Source organism: Babylonia areolata, chromosome 8, assembly GCF_041734735.1.
Source record: "Babylonia areolata isolate BAREFJ2019XMU chromosome 8, ASM4173473v1, whole genome shotgun sequence".
Taxonomy (NCBI): Eukaryota; Metazoa; Mollusca; class Gastropoda; order Neogastropoda; family Buccinidae; genus Babylonia; species Babylonia areolata.
The window spans coordinates 44,044,318-44,061,673 of NC_134883.1; the positions used below are offsets into that span (position 1 = coordinate 44,044,318).

Below are 17,356 nucleotides of genomic sequence, written 5' to 3' on the forward strand. Positions count from 1 at the left end.
GGGGAGGGTGGTGGTGGGGGGGGGGATGTTCATGAATCTATCTGTGAATGCGCAGATGGCTGAATAGTCCAATCTGCGCACGAAATGTTCGCTGACAGTTGGGGCAGACAAAGACAGGCATATCATTGTCAGGGAGCTTGTTTGCCCGTGACTTTCTGGCCTGACTCTTCTGAATAGCTGCAGCAGTCCTGTTGATATGGCAAACGTACATCAAATATGAACAGACATATAAAGGCTTCAGAAAGCGTGATGGGTGGTGGGTTGCTTGTCACACTGTACTGAATCAAGCATTGTCCTTCCACTGAGATTTAAGACACAAAATACAGAATTTACAGTTGGGCCAACAGCAAAGTGAGAGCCGTATTATCACTGGTTTCTCCAATATAACGGGCAATCATTCACAGCTTAGTCTTTTGTGAAGGACTATGGCTGTCAAACTAGGAGGCAAAATTGCACTGACTCTTGGTGCTGCAGCCTTGGGGGCTAGTTGGCCTTTGGGATCCGTCCCAACGCCGTCTGTCCTAACAACCTCTTGGCCGAGAGAGTGGGGAAGTAACTTGGGGCAAGACACTCTCCACTATAATCAAATTCTAGCCCAGATAGTCGGGACAGCAGTTGCCTCCTCTGATGGTCATTGTTGGATTCGACTGACTATCATACAATATCATCATTGCAGAATTTATGGATAACATTTTTCTTACTTTAATTTGTATCCATAAACAGGGTTTTGTATGGAAACCATGTGGTGATAAAGTCAGTGTAAACAAGACGAACTAAGTACTCCTCGATTGTATAATAGTCAGTCGTGTCCGACTATGACCATCAGAACAGCAGAGGAGGCAACTGCTGTCCCGACTATCTGGGCTAGAATTTGATTACATTGGAGAGTGTCTTGTCCCAAGTTACATCCCCACTCTCTCGGCCAAGAGGGTTTTTTTAGGACAGTCGGTGTTGGGATGGTTCCCAAAGGCCAACCAGCTCTCAAGGTTGCAGCACTAAGAGCCAGTGCAATGTTGCCTCCTACTTTGAGAGTCATAGTCCTTCACAAAAGACTAAGCTGTAAATGACTTCCCACTGCAATGGAGAAACCATTGCTCATACAGCTCTCACTTTTCTGTATTTATTACCAAAACATAGCACAGCATAGCAGGTACAGGGTTTCTGTTGAACTTGCACTTGTCCATCTTTCCAGTGACGCAGTGTGGTGACGGCTGGCTGGGCCACAGCCTGGTGTCACGCTGCTACCGGCTGGTATCCGAACCCGCCCCCTACCCTCTGGCCAAACGCCGGTGCCAGAATTTAGGTGGGGCTCTGGCCACCGCTGACACCGCTTTCTTCGCCAATGTGACGCATCTGTTGCTGGACAGGATGAGTCTTCTGCACGGCTTCGGTAAAGAAAGACGGGGGTTGGGGGGCTGGGAGGGGGTCTGGGGGTGGTGGTGGTGTGGGGGTGGGGGCGAAGGAGGTCGAGGAAGAGAGGAGGGGAGGGAGAGATGAGGGGAAGGCAAGATGGGGGGAAGACAAAGAGAGAGAGAGGGAAAGAGAGAGAGAGTTTATTCAAGCATAGGCCGTTGCCCCTCGTGAAGAGGTGCAAGCACATGATCATATAACAAGAAGAAATAATACGTGGTCATGCCATCAAGAAACCAACTTAGTTTCAGTATTCTAAGACATCAGAGTTGATCGCAGATAGAGAGAGAATGAATGAATGAATAATGAATCTTTATTTTCCAACGGTGAAGACATTAGCACTTTGGCCGACTTACACATCTGCCGTTGACCTAAGAGATACACAAACACTTAGGCATATTAATGTTGCTATACTTAATACATGTATAATGTAGAAGTATAGCACAGCGTCAAACTGAGAGACACAACATCACTCACATCTGTACGAAACGGAAGCGAGAAACACACACACACACACACGCACACACCCTAACACACACACACACACCAAGGGAAAAAACAACAACAACGAAACCCTAGCATGAATGCTACACATGAATGATTCAAGTGAAAGAGAGAGAGAGAGAGAGGGGCGGGGGAAGAGAGAGATGCGAGGGGGGGGGGGGGGGAGAAGGACAGAGAGAGAGAGAGACTCAGCATGTAATCCGCATTTTATTCTGGGTTTGATTTCGTTTAATGCTTTCTGCAAGTCAAGGGTAGTCTCTCAACCAGAGCGTAGGATTTATACCTTAGTCATTTGCTTTTTGATGGAACTAAAGCGTTTTGAGCAAACTCATTTGACCAGGAGCTACACGAATACACTTATTATCACAGTCATGGTGTAGCAGTATATGGATTAGTCCGCACACTTTGAGTTTCGACAATGACAATGACAAATGTTTTATTGAGGGTAAAATGGATAAGCTGGAAGCTTCTTTACACCATGCCCTCACACACGCATACACACACATACACACATTGTAATAAATGAAATAAGTATGAATAATAAATGACATAGAACAAACCAAATAGATAATAATAGTCACATAAATAGATGAATCAAAGACTACAATTACGGAAACATGAAAATCATACAAAACATTGCCACATGAAAATCTTCAAACACACACACGTGTGTGTGTGCACACAGGCATCATACACATAATCTCGAACACACAAGTACACAGAGATACACACGCATACTTACACTCGCCGATTTTCCTTGCTTACACACTGTTGGAGAACAATTTATCAAAGTACGTTGGCTTACTAGGATCTCATCATATGCTTTGATTTTGCTGGTACTAATAACATTTGTTGCATCAGATATTTTTGATACGCTTTTTTGAAAGATGCTATAGTAGATCTATTTCTAAGATACTCGGGGATTTCATTCCAGTTTCAGTTTCAGTTTCTCAAGGAGGTATTACTGCATTTGGGCAAAATCATACACGCTACATCACATTTGTTAGGGAGTAGTGGAGATACCTGACAGCAGCATAACCCAACGCACTTGTGGAGTGATGGCCTAGAGGTAACGCGTCCGCCTAGGAAGCGAGAGAATCTGAGCGCGCTGGTTCGAATCACGGCTCAGCCGCCGATATTTTCTCCCCCTCCACTAGACCTTGAGTGGTGGTCTGGACGCTAGTCATTCGGATGAGACGATAAACCGAGGTCCCGTGTGCAGCACGCACTTAGCGCACGTAAAAGAACCCACGGCAACGAAAGGGTTGTTCCTGGCAAAATTCTGTAGAAAAATCCACTTCGATAGGAAAAACAAATAAAACTGCACGCAGGGGAAAAAAAAGGAAAAAAAAAAAGGATGGCGCTGTAGTGTAGCGACGCGCTCTCCCTGGGGAGAGCAGCCTGAATTTCACACAGAGAAATCTGTTGTGATCAAAAGAAATACAAATACAAATACACTTGTCACACCTTGGGTGCGTGTATATATATCTGTTTACCTATCAGAGTGATTTTCCTCTTCTTTTTAACAGAATTTTGCCAGAGGACAACACTTTTGTTGCCTTGGGTTCTTTTTTTCGTGTGCGCCAAGTGCGTTCTGCACACAGGACTTCGGTTTATTGTCTCATCCGAATGACTAAACGCTCAGTTTGATTTTATAGTCAAACTTGGGAGAAAGGGCGAGAGCGGGATTCGAACCCACACCCTCGCGGACTCTTCTTCTTCTTCTCTTTCTGATCTAAGTATTATTTGTGCATGGACTTTTGTTGTTCATCTTTGTTTTGGGGTGACATAATTGAAATTTATTTATGTAATATTATGCTTTTGTATTGATTATCTTTTACAGTTTCCCTTTTCTCGAGGGTAGGATGAAAACAATCCATTTGTACTTATTCCTTTATTTTTTCACCCTCAATAAAAAAAGGTTCGTTCGTTCGTTCGTTCTGTATTGGCAGCTGAGCGTCTTAATTAAACATTTTACCACCTTCCTCTTTGAACACTCCGCAGTCAGACATGTCAATCCTGCTACTGTCAATTGCGGCGCATCAGTTCCATCCGGAAATATCTGTCCATTGACGCAACATCTAGACTTGTCGTTTCTCTCATTCTCTCTCGCCTTGACTACTGTAACTCCCAATTGTCTGGTTTGCCTGCTTCATCCATCCAGTCCCTTCAGCGCAAACAAAACTCTGCTGTCCGACTCGTCCTCAGAAAGAAAAGATCTGAGCACATCACTCCTCTTTTGCAACATCTCCACTGGCTCCCTGTCTCACACAGAATAAAGTACAAGATCAGCACTCTATGTTATAGATGTATTCACAAATCAGCCCCTTCCTATCTCTGTGGCTGCCTTCACCTCTACACTCCATTTCTCTCACTGCGATCAGCTTCGGATCCACTCTGTTTACGCATACCCAGATTCATACGCTCGACTGTTGGCCGCCGTTCTTTCTCTGTCTCTGGACCTTGTAATTGGAAGGAACTTCCTCTTTCGCTTCGTCACGTCTGGCCTTAAAACCCACCTCTTCCCAAAATAGCCTTCCTTACCTTGATTTGCCTATGCACAACATTCAGTGCTATATAAAAACCATTATTATTATTTTATTTATTTATTTATTTTTTTTGCTGCCCCATCATCTGCACCGTTTCAGTGGCATTACTCCCACCCCGCTCATTTAGATTCTCCCATACACGGCCACACCCGGGTTCGTCCGTCGCAGTTCCAGCGTCGGCAGTCCACAGGGAACCATTGATGTTAGGTCGCCAGGAGGCCACACACCAGAGGAGACCCTGCACTGCTGCTGAGTCACTTCGGTGCTGTTCAGTGGTGCCTGTTCTGTTTTAACGTACTTAGGACACCACTTACTAAGCCCCCTACTAACGACAATAATGGCTCAGTCGCGGAGCCAGACTGAGTGAGCGTCCCTCCCAGAGTGGAGACCGCCACCACGTCCCTCAAACAACAGCCCTCCATGAATCTGCCGACACTGACGACATTGACAGGACTCACCCCAAGCACGGAAGTGGAGGGGTATCGAAACTGAGGTCACCATGAGAGCAGGGCATGAAAGGCCACAGACTTTGAGACTATTTTGTTTATATTGATGACGATGAAGGAGGAGGAGGATGACGATGATGATGACGATGTTGCTATGGAGGTCCATTTTGGTTTGGGACTGCGTGACAAGGCTGTACTCTTCGCTTCCTGTCATAATGATATCCCGGCGTTAACCAGGCCCGAGAGATACAGACACTTGCAGTGCTGGTCAGGTAATTAGAGCAACACACCCAAAGACGCATCCTTGAAGTGGATGACACTCGACTGTGTGGTCCCAGTCTCCCCAATTAAGCCCACAGCACTCTCAGCTGTGGGTAGGAGCCGGCCACGGGCCGAAAAACCCACCTCCGCTGGGATTCGAACCCGCATCCTCCCAGCTGTCAGTCCACGACGCTAACCACTTCGCCACGGCGGCTGGTATTATTATTATTATTATTACTATGAGAGTGACACTGACTGACCAATCGGAGTGCACGTGCAGCAAGCAAGGTGTGGCTGGACACGGGCAGCGGGGGGCAGGGCGGACAGTGCAGTGCCATGGAGCCTCAGGTGACGCACCTTCAGACTGTAGCCTGTGACCTCAGCCTGCCCTTCCTCTGCCAGAAAGCCGCCGCCTCCAGACGTGCAGGTGAGTCAGTGTGGCACCACACCTCTGTGATGATAATGATGATGATAATGATGATGATAATGAAAATAATGATGATGATAATGATTGCACCACACCTCCGTGATGATAATGATGGTAATGAAAATGATAATGATAATGATGATAATGATTGCGCCACACCTCCGTGATGATAATGAAAATGATAATGAAAATAATAATAATGATGATGATTGCACCACACCTTCATGATGATAATAATAATAATGATAATAATAATCATCATAACAATGATAATGAGAATAATAATAGTAGTAGTATTTATATGGCGCTGAATCTTGTGCAGAGACAAAGCAAAGCGCTTTCACACCAGTCATTCACACGCATGCATAACTTATAAAACATTGAGTGTGTGTGTGTGTGTGTGTGTGTGTGTGTGTGTGTGTGTGTGTGTGTGATCTTTAGTTTAACGACTATTCACCAGAAGTGTTTTTAGACGTGTGTGTGTGTGTGTGTGTGTGTGTGTGTGTGTGTGTGTGTGATCTTTAGTTTAACGACTATTCACCAGAAGTGTTTTTAGACGTGTGTGTTTGTGTGTGTGTGTGTGTGTGTGTGTGTGTGTCTGTGTGTGTGATAGATAGATAGAGAGGGAGAGAGAGGGAGAGAGAGAGTGAGAAAGAGAGAGAGAGAGAGAGAGAGAGAGAGAGAGAGAGAGAGAGAGAGAGAGAAACCCCACAAAAACGAACCTATAGACATAAAAGAACAAAAGTGTAAAACCCACCCCGTCTAATTTCCCTCCGTGAATTATTCCAGAAGCGGATCCCACAGCCAGCAACAACAACAACAACGCCGATGATAATGACGGTGACGACGACGACAATCGCGTGGACGTGGACAGGCCTTCCATGATGATGAACATGTCCTCCTGGAACACTCAGCCCCTGGTGTGCCCCGTCAGGCCGCTGAGTCGTCACGACACCGTCATCTGGTACAAGGACGGGCAGCCCGTGCCATCCGATGCCGATGACCTCACGGCCACTACTGCCTTTCACTCCTCCAACACCAGTAAGGGACTGATTTGGGGTGGGGTGGGGGTGGGGGGGGGGGGGGGTTCCATCATTTTGGGGTTACGCTGCTTGTCACAACCCATAAGGGGTTGCCCATGAACCCCCCGCACCTTCCCAGACTAACTAACACCCCGACAACACAAAACACAGAAACAGATAAATCAACTCAATTCTTTACATGTTGAACACCCTGGTCCAGACACACAAATTGAAACACTTAACTACTGCAACACTCTTGAATTACATCATAGCAGCTTGATCAAGACACAATAAGTCCCAATAACAGCAGCACAGATCTACGCAAAAGAAAAACAAAATGTCAGTTCACTTGAACCAAAATCACGTTCATCTGTTGAAGGACAGCATCTTGAACTGGCTTCAGTCGTACGCCCGCAGAAACGGAGGGGGTGGAAGCGGGAGGAGGGACTGTGGGTGAGGACGTTGGAAATATGAGGTGGGGGTAAGGAGTGGAAGTGAGGGGATTTGGAACGGAAAGGGCTGAAGGGGAATGACTGTAGAGGCGAACCGTGGAGTTCCGTCGGGGTAGCAGACAGGGGGAACCCACAGGAAAAGTCAAGGGAACAAATCTGTAACAACTCCCATATTTCTGTAGATTACGCTCTAAAATTTGAAAGAGTACCCCCCCCCCCCTTCCTGGAATGATACGGAATGCACTAAGGAAATAATTGGTTATCTTATCATATACAGTCAATTCCACACAATGCTACGAACGCCAAAAGTACATGAAATATTTATGATTTATCCAGTAATTAAAGAGTTAAACTCGCGTGCAGTCCGAAAGAGACATTTACCCTAAATGACAAAATGTCGGTATCTATCCGTGTGGTTTCAACTACCAAACAAAACTCAATGAGTCAACATTGCAATCTCCCAATCACATTTCAAACACCACACAAATGTTTTGGAAATCTTAGGCTGCAGTTGGACACAGTTCACAAAGGAAATAAATCGGAAACAACTCGAGCTGAATACATAGCAAAACAATTCTAAACACAACCTTATCAATTATCCCAACATAAATATCTAGAAATAAAAGAATACTGGGTTTAAAAGATTTCCGTTAAAACAATCCCAAAAATACAACCAAATGTCACAAGTTACGACACTAACACCACGAGGACAAACTAATTATACAACTCCCCCCTCACCTGTCACCAGGCAGGAATCAGGCTCACCACTGGCCCAGGAGAGAACACGAAACAAAGATCCACACAGAGGCAGAAGGGGGTCACACCAGAACCGAACCCCACGACTGTCTAAGAGGGCACCCAACAGCTCGCTTGCTGGAACGGCGACCCTTCTCCTTCCAAAGCTCGGCACCAAAGGCCAAGCAAAACTCTCCCTTTACAACGAGGTTAACTCCGAACTCATCTCAAGAGTTCAGAGTGAGAAGGACTAAGGACATGTCAGACACACATCACAAACAGATTCACGTGCTTCAGTTCGGAACAGAACTGAGCATACAAGAGAACGATAGAGCAAAAAGGGGGAGAGAGGAGGGAGAAAGGTAGAGGGAAAAGGAGAGGAGGGGAAGGGAGAGAGAGAAGAGGGGAAAGGGAGACGAACACACGAACACACGCACAAATTATTGCCACGAGCCGTGACACTGCTGGTCAGGCATCTGCTTGACAAGTGTAGCGTACATGGATTTGTCCGAACGCAGTGACGCCTCCTTGAGCTACTGATACTGATAATGATACTGTTGCTGTTGGTGGTGGTGGACAATGATGTTGATGGTGATCATTATGATTGACTTTTGGGGATCCACAGTTTAGTTTGTTGATGCTATTGGCGGTGGTGACGTGGTTAAAGTGTAGAATCAATCGTTTGTTGTTGGTGTTGGCGGAATAGGCGGTGGTGGTGTTGGTGGTTGTGGTGGTGGTGTTGGTGGTTGTGGTGGTGTTGGTGGTGATAGTATTGATGTACAGAATCCACCGTTTAGTTTGTTGTTGTTCGTGGTGGTAGTAGTCACTCCTCCAACACCAGTAAGGGACTGATTTGGGTGGGGGGGGGGGGGGGGGAGTGGGGGGGGGGTTGGGGGGGGGGAAGGTCCATCATTTTGGGGTTACGCTGCTGGTCAGGCATCTGCTTGACAGATGTGGTGTAGCGTACATGGATTTGTCCGAACGCAGTGACGCCTCCTTGAGCTACTGATACTGATAGTGATACTGTTGTTGTTGTTGGTGGTGGTGTTGGTGGTGGTGGACAATGGTGTTGATGGTGATCATTATGAATGATTTTTGGGGATCCACCGTTTAGTTTGTTGATGCTATTGGCGGTGGTGACGTGGTTAAAGTGTAGAATCAATCGTTTGTTGTTGGTGTTGGCGGAATAGGCGGTGGTGGTGTTGGTGGTTGTGGTGGTGGTGTTGGTGGTTGTGGTTGTGGTGGTGGTGTTGGTGGTTGTGGTTGTGGTGGTGTTGGTGGTGATAGTAGTGATGTACAGAGTCCACCGTTTAGTTTGTTGTTGTTCGTGGTGGTAGTAGTCACTCCTCCAACACCAGTAAGGGACTGATTTGGGTGGGGGTGGGGGGGGGGGAATGAGGGGGAGGTTGGGGGGGAAAGGTCCATCATTTTGGGGTTACGCTGCTGGTCAGGCATCTGCTTGACAGATGTGGTGTAGCGTACATGGATTTGTCCGAACGCAGTGACGCCTCCTTTAGCTACTGATACTGATAGTGATACTGTTGTTGTTGGTGGTGGTGTTGGTGGTGGTGGTCAATGGTGTTGATGTTGATTAATTTTTGGGGATCCACCGTTTAGTTTGTTGATGCTATTGGCGGTGGTGACGTGGTTAAAGTGTAGAATCAATCGTTTGCTGTTGGTGTTGGCGGAATAGGCGGTGGTGGTGTTGGTGGTTGTGGTGGTGGTGGTGTTGGTGGTTGTGGTGGTGGTGGTGTTGGTGGTGATAGTATTGATGTACAGAATCCACCGTTTAGTTTGTTGTTGTTGTTCGTGGTGGTGGTGGTCAGTGGTGGTGGCGTTGATGGTTGTCACAACTCATGACAATCTCGTGTGGAGTGTTTTGTGCATTACCTTCCCCATTTACCCTCTCCCATTCGAGCATTCATTTAGTGTGTGTTAGCTCCCGGTTGTGCGTTTTTTACGTGCAATCGGGGAGTCTCGTTTGTGAGTTTGTGTCACTGCTGAGCAGAGTTTAAAGTCTCTCTGTTCTGTCAGTGACACTTCTCCAAGCTTTTCGCGCGCGGCCTTCTTGGAGGAAGGTCGCGTCAGTTTGGGTTTGGGGCTTTTTGCCCAGTGCTCCAGCTCAGAGGTAGTGCCCTGCTGGACGTGTTCGTCTTTGTTTTGTTTTTTTATTTCCAGCGTCAGGGTAGTGGTACCCGGTTGGCAGTTTGCAGCGTCCCACTTCCTGTGCCATTTGTCCTTCCACCTGTATCGGCCGGGTAGCATTGGTGCTGCAGTGGTCTGTTGTCTGCAGTTTTCCCCGCTGCCCTCTTCTCGTCACTGTCATCGTGTACCCGCTTTCATCGTCCTCGTTTTCTTCAGTCTTCGTTGTCCACGTCATCGTTTGGTTTTTGGTTTTTTATCATCTGGTGTTGTGCAGAGTGTTTCAAGTTTTCTTTGTTTATCAACTGTCCTGAGTGCACAACATTCTTCAGACTGTTTTTTTCCGCTGGACGGACGTGTCTTCAAGCTCTGTGTTTTTTTTTCGTGGGTTATTTATCCATTCTGTTGTCGTTAAAGTGTATCAGTTGTTGTGGCTGGGATTGTGGTTAGTTTTATTTGGCAAGTTCTGTGTGTGACCGAATAAATGTATGTAAACCCTGAATTATTTTAGTCTGTTTGTGTTGTCTGGGTGTTAGTGCTGGGCTGGGTGGGGGTTTCTTGTCCGCTCTCTTATAGCGCGTGACAATGGTGATATGATTGATTTGTGGAATCCACCGTTCAGTTTATGGGTTCTTTTACGTGCGCTAAGTGCATGCTGCACACGGAACCTCGGTTTATCGTCTCATCCGATTGACTAGCGTCAAGAGCACCACTCAAGGTCGAGTGGAGGGGGAGAAAATATCGGCGGCTGAGCCGTGATTCGAACCAGCGCGCTCAGAGTCTCTCGCTTCCTAGGCGGACGCGTTATCTCTAGGCTATCACTCCACTGGTCGTGGTGTTGGTTGTGGTGAAAGGATTGATGTGTGGGATACACCGTTTAGTTTACTGTTGGTGGCGGTGATTGGTGGTGGCGGTGGCGGTGTTGGTGGTGTTGATGTTGACATTTGTGGTGTTGTCGTTGGTGGTGATGGTGGTAGCGCACACTCTGGCGCCTTATGAACTTCCTCTGTCGCTTCGTCAGGTCTCCGCACTCAGCTCTTTCAAGTCTGGCCTTAAATAAAACCCACCTCTTCACAATGTAGCCTCCCTCCCCTGCCTCTTCTTTGTCTTCGATTTCTTCTTCAGTTTTAGAGTTATGCATGCGTGTGAATGACTGGTGTCACGGTGAAAGCGCTTAGATTTGTCTCTGCACAGGATTCAGCGCAATATAAATACTATCATTTTCCCCCCCAGGAAATCCTGCTGTGCTGCAGCTCAACATTCACCTGCTGCAGCGGCTGGGAGTGACGCAGAGACGCATGCAGCAGCCCGCTCTGCTGCAGGGCATGTACTGGTGCCGCGTGTGGCGCCACCACCCTCTGCGGGCCGTGACGTCAGATCCGGTCTACGTCCGCTTCCAGGGTAAACGCAGCATGTCACCTTACCTTTTCACCACAGTCACTGATGATGTGGTTTGCGTATCCGGTTTATCGTTTCATCAATGACTTCAGCTATGTAACACGGTAAAAATTGTGAGCCGACCGCAAGTAATTATTGCTGTTACTTAGTTCGGATACGGTCACATCAACAAAAATCTGACCTGTTTAAGACGTGTTCACCTTGACAGTACGTGCTTTTTATCGAATGATAGTTTACACATTGTATCCTATTGTACTGTAGTTTTTGTCACAACAAATTTCTCTTGTCTGCAAATCTGGCTGTTCTCCCGGAAGTGGTGACCTTACAAGGCTTTATATTTATTTATCTATTTATCTGTTTCATTATTTATTCATTCATTTATTTATTTGTTTAGATATTCATTTTCGAATGATAGTTTATACACTCTATTCTGTTGTACTATTATTTTTTGTCACACACACAAAAATCTCTGTCAATTTTGGCTGCTCTCCCAGAAGTGGTCACCTTACAAGGTTTTTTACTTGTTAAAAAAAAAATATATATCGAATGATAGTTTACACATTGCATTCTATATATAGTATCGGCGGGATGAAAACGATCATCCACGTAAAAACTCACTCGTGTATATACAAGTGAAGGAAGAAGAAGATGAAGAAAAAGGTGGAGGAGGAGGGGAGGGAGGGAGGGAGGAGGAGGAGGAGGAGGAGGAGAACATATGTTTATTACTCTTGTTTAATCAAGTAAACCGCGTGTGTTGGGTGGGTGGGGGTAAGTGGGTGCGGGTGTGTGCTGATTATCTGGTTGTGGTTTTCCGCAATTTATCTCTATTCTTATCTTATCTGTCTGTTATAATCAATGTGCAATATAGTAGGCTATGCTTATAATTATATTAAAAATAATGTTTCTTAATTCTTGCTGTTTTTACATTAAGAATACCAGTTATTACCTGCAGTGTGTGGATGTATGTATGAAACGGTGTATGCGATATTTTTTTCACATTTTTGTCTTCGTAATATTCGTAAAAGCTGTTGTTGACTTTTACATTTATGTTCCCCATGTTGTTTACTTGTCTATGTTGTGATAATGCACCTGACCAAATTTCTCCAGTCGGAGATAATAAAGTGATTCCTATTCTTATTCTTAAGAAGAAGAAGAAGAAGAAGACGTTGTACCGGATTTATGTCACAACAAATTTCTCTGTCTGCAATTCTGACTGCTGTTCCAGACGTGGTCACGTTGCAAGGCTTTATTCAGACGAACGACATCACGGTTCCGGAAGCCACGTTTTTCAACGAGATGCACGACACTTCCGGTCTGCCGGCTGCCATTGGGCGTGGCCTCCAGCTGATGAATGACAGGATCTATCCCAGCATGCAGCGCTCACAGCCCTTCCTGTCTGACGTCATCACCGTCATCCAGAAGGCCAAGTCAGTGTGTGTGTTGGGGGGGCAGGGGGAGGGGTGGAGGTGGGGGTGGAGGGATGTGGGGCTGGGGGGAGGTTGGGTGTGTGTGTGTGTGTGTGTGTGCGTGTGCGTGCGTGCGTGCGTGCGCGTGTGTGTGTGTGTGTGTGTGTGTGTTCAAAACATATCCAAAAAGGCTCGCATACATTTTATTATGTTTTGTTTTATGCTTTTTGTTCCTCAATGTACTTGTGGAGCTTTGACTGTGCGAAACTTCAAATATAGACTTAAAATTCATTGAAATGAAACTGTAACAACTCTGTGAGTATGAGTAGACAGCCCTGCATTTGTATGAAATGTTCCCCAGAGAACCTGGAGTCCATAATTGACTAAAATCAAATAATGATAATGATAATACTAATAATATAATGATGATAATAATAATAATAATAACAATAACAATAATAATAACAATAATAACAACAATAATAATCATCATCATAATCATCATCATGATAATAAAAGCAATAATGATGATGATAATGATAATAATGATAAAAATGATAATGATGATGACGACGACGACGACAACAATAATAATAATAATGATAATGATAATAATAATAATAATAATAATCATAACAATAATAATAAAGCTCGAAAAGAGACCGTGTCGTAGCTTGTCGGCCATCATCCATTGTTTTTGTGTGTTTTTTTTTCTATATAATACAGCGCAGAGACAGAAGAGGTGGAGTTTCGAACCTACCTGTGCTTGACCACGGGGGCCATGGCACCCCAGGACAAGGGGGCGGTGGTGGATGCCTACCTGCAGGTGCTGCACACGGAACTGGTGGCTTCCGAGGACCTGGTGCGCCGAGACTGGAACCTATCCCTGCCCTTTGAGCAAGCCTTCAGACTGCTCATGACCGGTAGGTCGGAGGTGTGCATTAAAAAGGAATTGAAGACAGAGATATATTATTACTGTGTATTTCTACTTTCGATTTTGAAATAGTCAATCGATGCCTAAAACCCATGTATGGGCCTTTTGTGGTCTGTGCTTGTGTCTGTCTGTACAGTCGACTATTTCTTTACTTTGTACCGTATCGCTTCTTTCGTTCGCTAGTTTGACCCCTCCCATCTCTCTCTGTCTCCCTCTCTCTGTGTGTCTGTGTGTGTGTGTGTGTCTCTCTCTGTCTCTCTCTCTATCTCCCTATCTCTGTCTCTGTCTGTCTGTCTCTGTCTCTCTCTCGCTCTCTGTGTGTGTGTGTGTGTCTCTCTCTCTGTCTCCCTATCTCTTTGTCTGTCTGTCTCTGTCTCTCTGTCTCTCTGTCTCTCTCTCTCTCTCTCTCTCTCTCTCTCTCTCTCTCTCTCTCTGTGAACGTGTGTTGGGGGGACGTATGTGTGGGGAGGGGAGTGTTGGGGTGTGTGTGTAGGGGTGGGGGGGTTGGGGGGGGGGGCAGGGTGTGTGTGGGGGGAGGGGGGGTAGGTGTGTGTATGTGTGGGTAGCTGGGTGTGTGTGTGGGGGGTGGGGGGTGGAGGCGTGTATTTGTGTGTGTTGTGTGTGTGTGTGTGTGTGTGTGTGTGTGTGTGTGTGTGCATGTGCGCGCGCGCGTGTGTATGTGTGTGTGTGTTGTGTCTTCATGTACGTGTGTGTGTGCGTATGTGTGTGTGTTTGTTTGTGTCTTTGTCTAACTGCATGCATGTGCAAGCGTTCGCATGTGTGTGTGTGTGTGTGTGTGTGTGTGTCTGTGTCTGTGTCTGTGTGTCTGTGTCTGTGTCTGTGTCTGTGTCTGTACGTGCATCATGTGTGCGCGCCCGTATGCGCGCGCGCGCGCGCGCGCGCGCGCGCGTGTGTGTGTGTGTGAATGTCTGTCTCTCTGTCTGTCTGTCCGTCCGTCATCTGCGTGTCAGTCATCTGTCGCCCCCAAGGCTTCAATCAGAACCTGGGTTGCTGTTCCAGAGATGTGTCCAGAGTCCCGGCTGGTGGACAAAAGCACGGGCAACGAAGCCAAATTTCCCAGCACACCTGTCAACCAGCACGCCGTCAGTCTGGACAGCTGTGGTCAGTTTGTATGATGGACACCCGTGTCCAACCATGACCACCAGAACAGCAGACCAGGTGGCAACTTGCTGTCCCAAATATCTGGGCTTTGAGTTTGATAATAGTGGAGAGCGCCTTGCCCAAGTGACGGGCGCAATAGCCGAGTGGTTAAAGCGTTGGACAGTCAATCTGAGGGTCCCGGGTTCGAATCACGGTGATGGCGCCTGGTGGGTAAAGGGTGGAGATTTTTACGATCTCCCAGGTCAACATATGTGCAGACCTGCTAGTGCCTGAACCCCCTTTGTGTGTATATGCAAGCAGAAGATCAAATACGCACGTTAAAGATCCTGTAATCCATGTCAGCGTTCGGTGGGTTATGGAAACAAGAACATACCCAGCATGCACACCCCCGAAAACGGAGTATGGCTGCCTACATGGCGGGGTAAAAACGGTCATACACATAAAAGCCCACTCGTGTGCATACGAGTGAACGCAGTAGTAGTAGTAGAGTCTTGCCCAAGTTACGTCCCCACTCTCTAGGCCAAGAGGGTTTTAGGACAGTCGGCGTTGGGATGGGATGGTTTCCCAAAGGCCAACTAGCCCCTCAAGGCTGCAACACTAAGAGCCAGTGCAATCTTGCCTCCCAGTTTGAGAGTTATAGTCCTTCACAAAAGACTAAGCTGTAAAGGACGTCCCATTGCAGTGGAGATAACATTGATTATACAGCTTTCACTCTGCTGTTGGCCCGAATGTAAGCTTATGTGGAGTGATGGCCTAGAGGTAACGCGTCCGCCTAGGAAGCGAGAGAATCAGAGCGCGCTGGTTCGAATCACGGCTCAGCCGCCGATATTTTCTCCCCTTCCACTAGACCTTGAGTGGTGGTCTGGACGCTAGTCATTCGGATGAGACGATAAACCGAGGTCCCGTGTGCAGCACGCACTTAGCGCACGTAAAAGAACCCACGGCAACAAACGGGTTGTTCCTGGCAAAATTCTGTAGAAAAATCCACGTCAATAGGAAAAACAAATAAAACTGCACGCAGGAAAGAAAAAAGAAAAAAAAAGGTGGCGCTGTAGTATAGCGACGCGCTCTCCCTGGGGAGAGCAGCCCGAATTTCACACAGAGAAATCTGTTGTGAAAAAAGAAATGCAAATACAAATACAAATTTGTGATATAAGTGCATTCACAGACTGAGTTGATACTGGGCCAACTGCAAAGTAACAGCTGTATGATCAATGGTTTCTCCACTGCAATGGGAATTCTTTGACAGTTAGTCTTTTTGTGAAGGACTATGACTCAAACTAGGAGGCAAGATTGCTCTGGCTATTTGTGCTGCAGCCTTGGGGGCTAGTTGGCCTTTGGGAACCATCCCAACGCCGACTGTCCTACAAACCCTCTTGGCCGAGAGAGTGGGGATGTAACTGGGGCAAAACACTACTCACTATAATGATATTGTTGCCCAGATAGTCGGATCAGCAATTGCCTCCTCTGCTGTTCTGATGGTCATAGTCGGACACGACTATCATACGTAGGGTATACGTTGTATTGTATTGTATTGTATTGTATTAATCATTGTCACAACAGATTTATCTGTGTGAAATTTGGGCTGCTCTTTCTGGGAAGAGCGCGTCGCTACATTCCCCAATCTTTGTTGCTATTTTTTCTGCCTGCAAATATGTGTCTTTTACCATGAAAATGGATTCTTCTACAGCATTTTGGCAGGGACAACATTTGCCTTGGGTTCTTTCACGTGCACTAAGTGCATGCTGCACACCGGACCTCGGTTTATCGTCACATCTGAATGATTAGCGTCCAGACCTCCACTCACGGTCTAGTGGAAGGGAGGGGGGAGGGCGGGATACTGGCTAGTGTGGGGTTCGAACCTGTGCCCTCAGATTCTCTCGCTTCCTAGACGGACACATTGCCTTGAGGCCACTACTCCACTAATAGTATTGTGTCATGAGTCTTGTGTCTCACTCCACAGACGGAATGAATTTTAATTCATCGAACATACCATCTTCAATCTTGATTTTTTGAGGAGAAGGACGAGGAGGAGGAGGAATTTTGTTTAATGTCCCGTCACACATATCGGAGATTGAAGACATTTTGTCAGAGTATTAATGTATTCATTTTAATATTATCGTTTAGAAGAGGAGGGGGAGAAATGGGGGTGACAAGAGGAGGGGGAGGGAGGGGTGAGGAGGGAGGGGGTGAGAAGAGGGGGGAGGGGGTGAGAAGAGGAGGGGGGAGGAGGGGAGAAGAGGAGGGAGAGGGAAGGGGGTGAGAGGGTGATGAGAAGAGGAGGGGGTGGGAGGGGTAGGGGGATGAGAAGTGGAGAGGGAGGAAGGGGAGAGGGAGTGAGGGGGATGGATGGTAATTCTCCGAGTCCTCACTTTCCCAAACAGACGGGATGTTCACGGGTTATGCCGTGTGTCGCGGTGACCTCAAGTCCGGAGCCTACTGGGCCCACTGGTCTGTGGACATGACCTGCTACGACAGTGACCGCACGGACACCACCAACGACAGGGACGACAACATCGACAAGGACGGTCATAAGGAAGGGGTCAAA

The 17,356-nt window shown here is 46.8% G+C and overlaps 1 protein-coding gene across 2 annotated transcripts in view; it reads left to right on the forward strand.

The window, feature by feature from the left end:
* Positions 1–17,356, forward strand: part of LOC143284851 (uncharacterized) — a 73,800-nt gene that overhangs the window by 35,754 nt on the left and 20,690 nt on the right. For both annotated transcript variants that reach the window (XM_076591952.1, XM_076591953.1), the window contains exons 8-15: positions 1,193–1,390; positions 5,451–5,597; positions 6,387–6,638; positions 11,182–11,349; positions 12,572–12,773; positions 13,479–13,675; positions 14,707–14,808; positions 17,193–17,356. The exon at positions 17,193–17,356 is cut by the window's right edge and continues 93 nt beyond it. In XM_076591952.1, coding sequence (XP_076448067.1) covers positions 1,193–1,390; positions 5,451–5,597; positions 6,387–6,638; positions 11,182–11,349; positions 12,572–12,773; positions 13,479–13,675; positions 14,707–14,808; positions 17,193–17,356 — 1,430 coding nt within the window. The remainder of the gene's footprint in view (positions 1–1,192; positions 1,391–5,450; positions 5,598–6,386; positions 6,639–11,181; positions 11,350–12,571; positions 12,774–13,478; positions 13,676–14,706; positions 14,809–17,192) is intronic.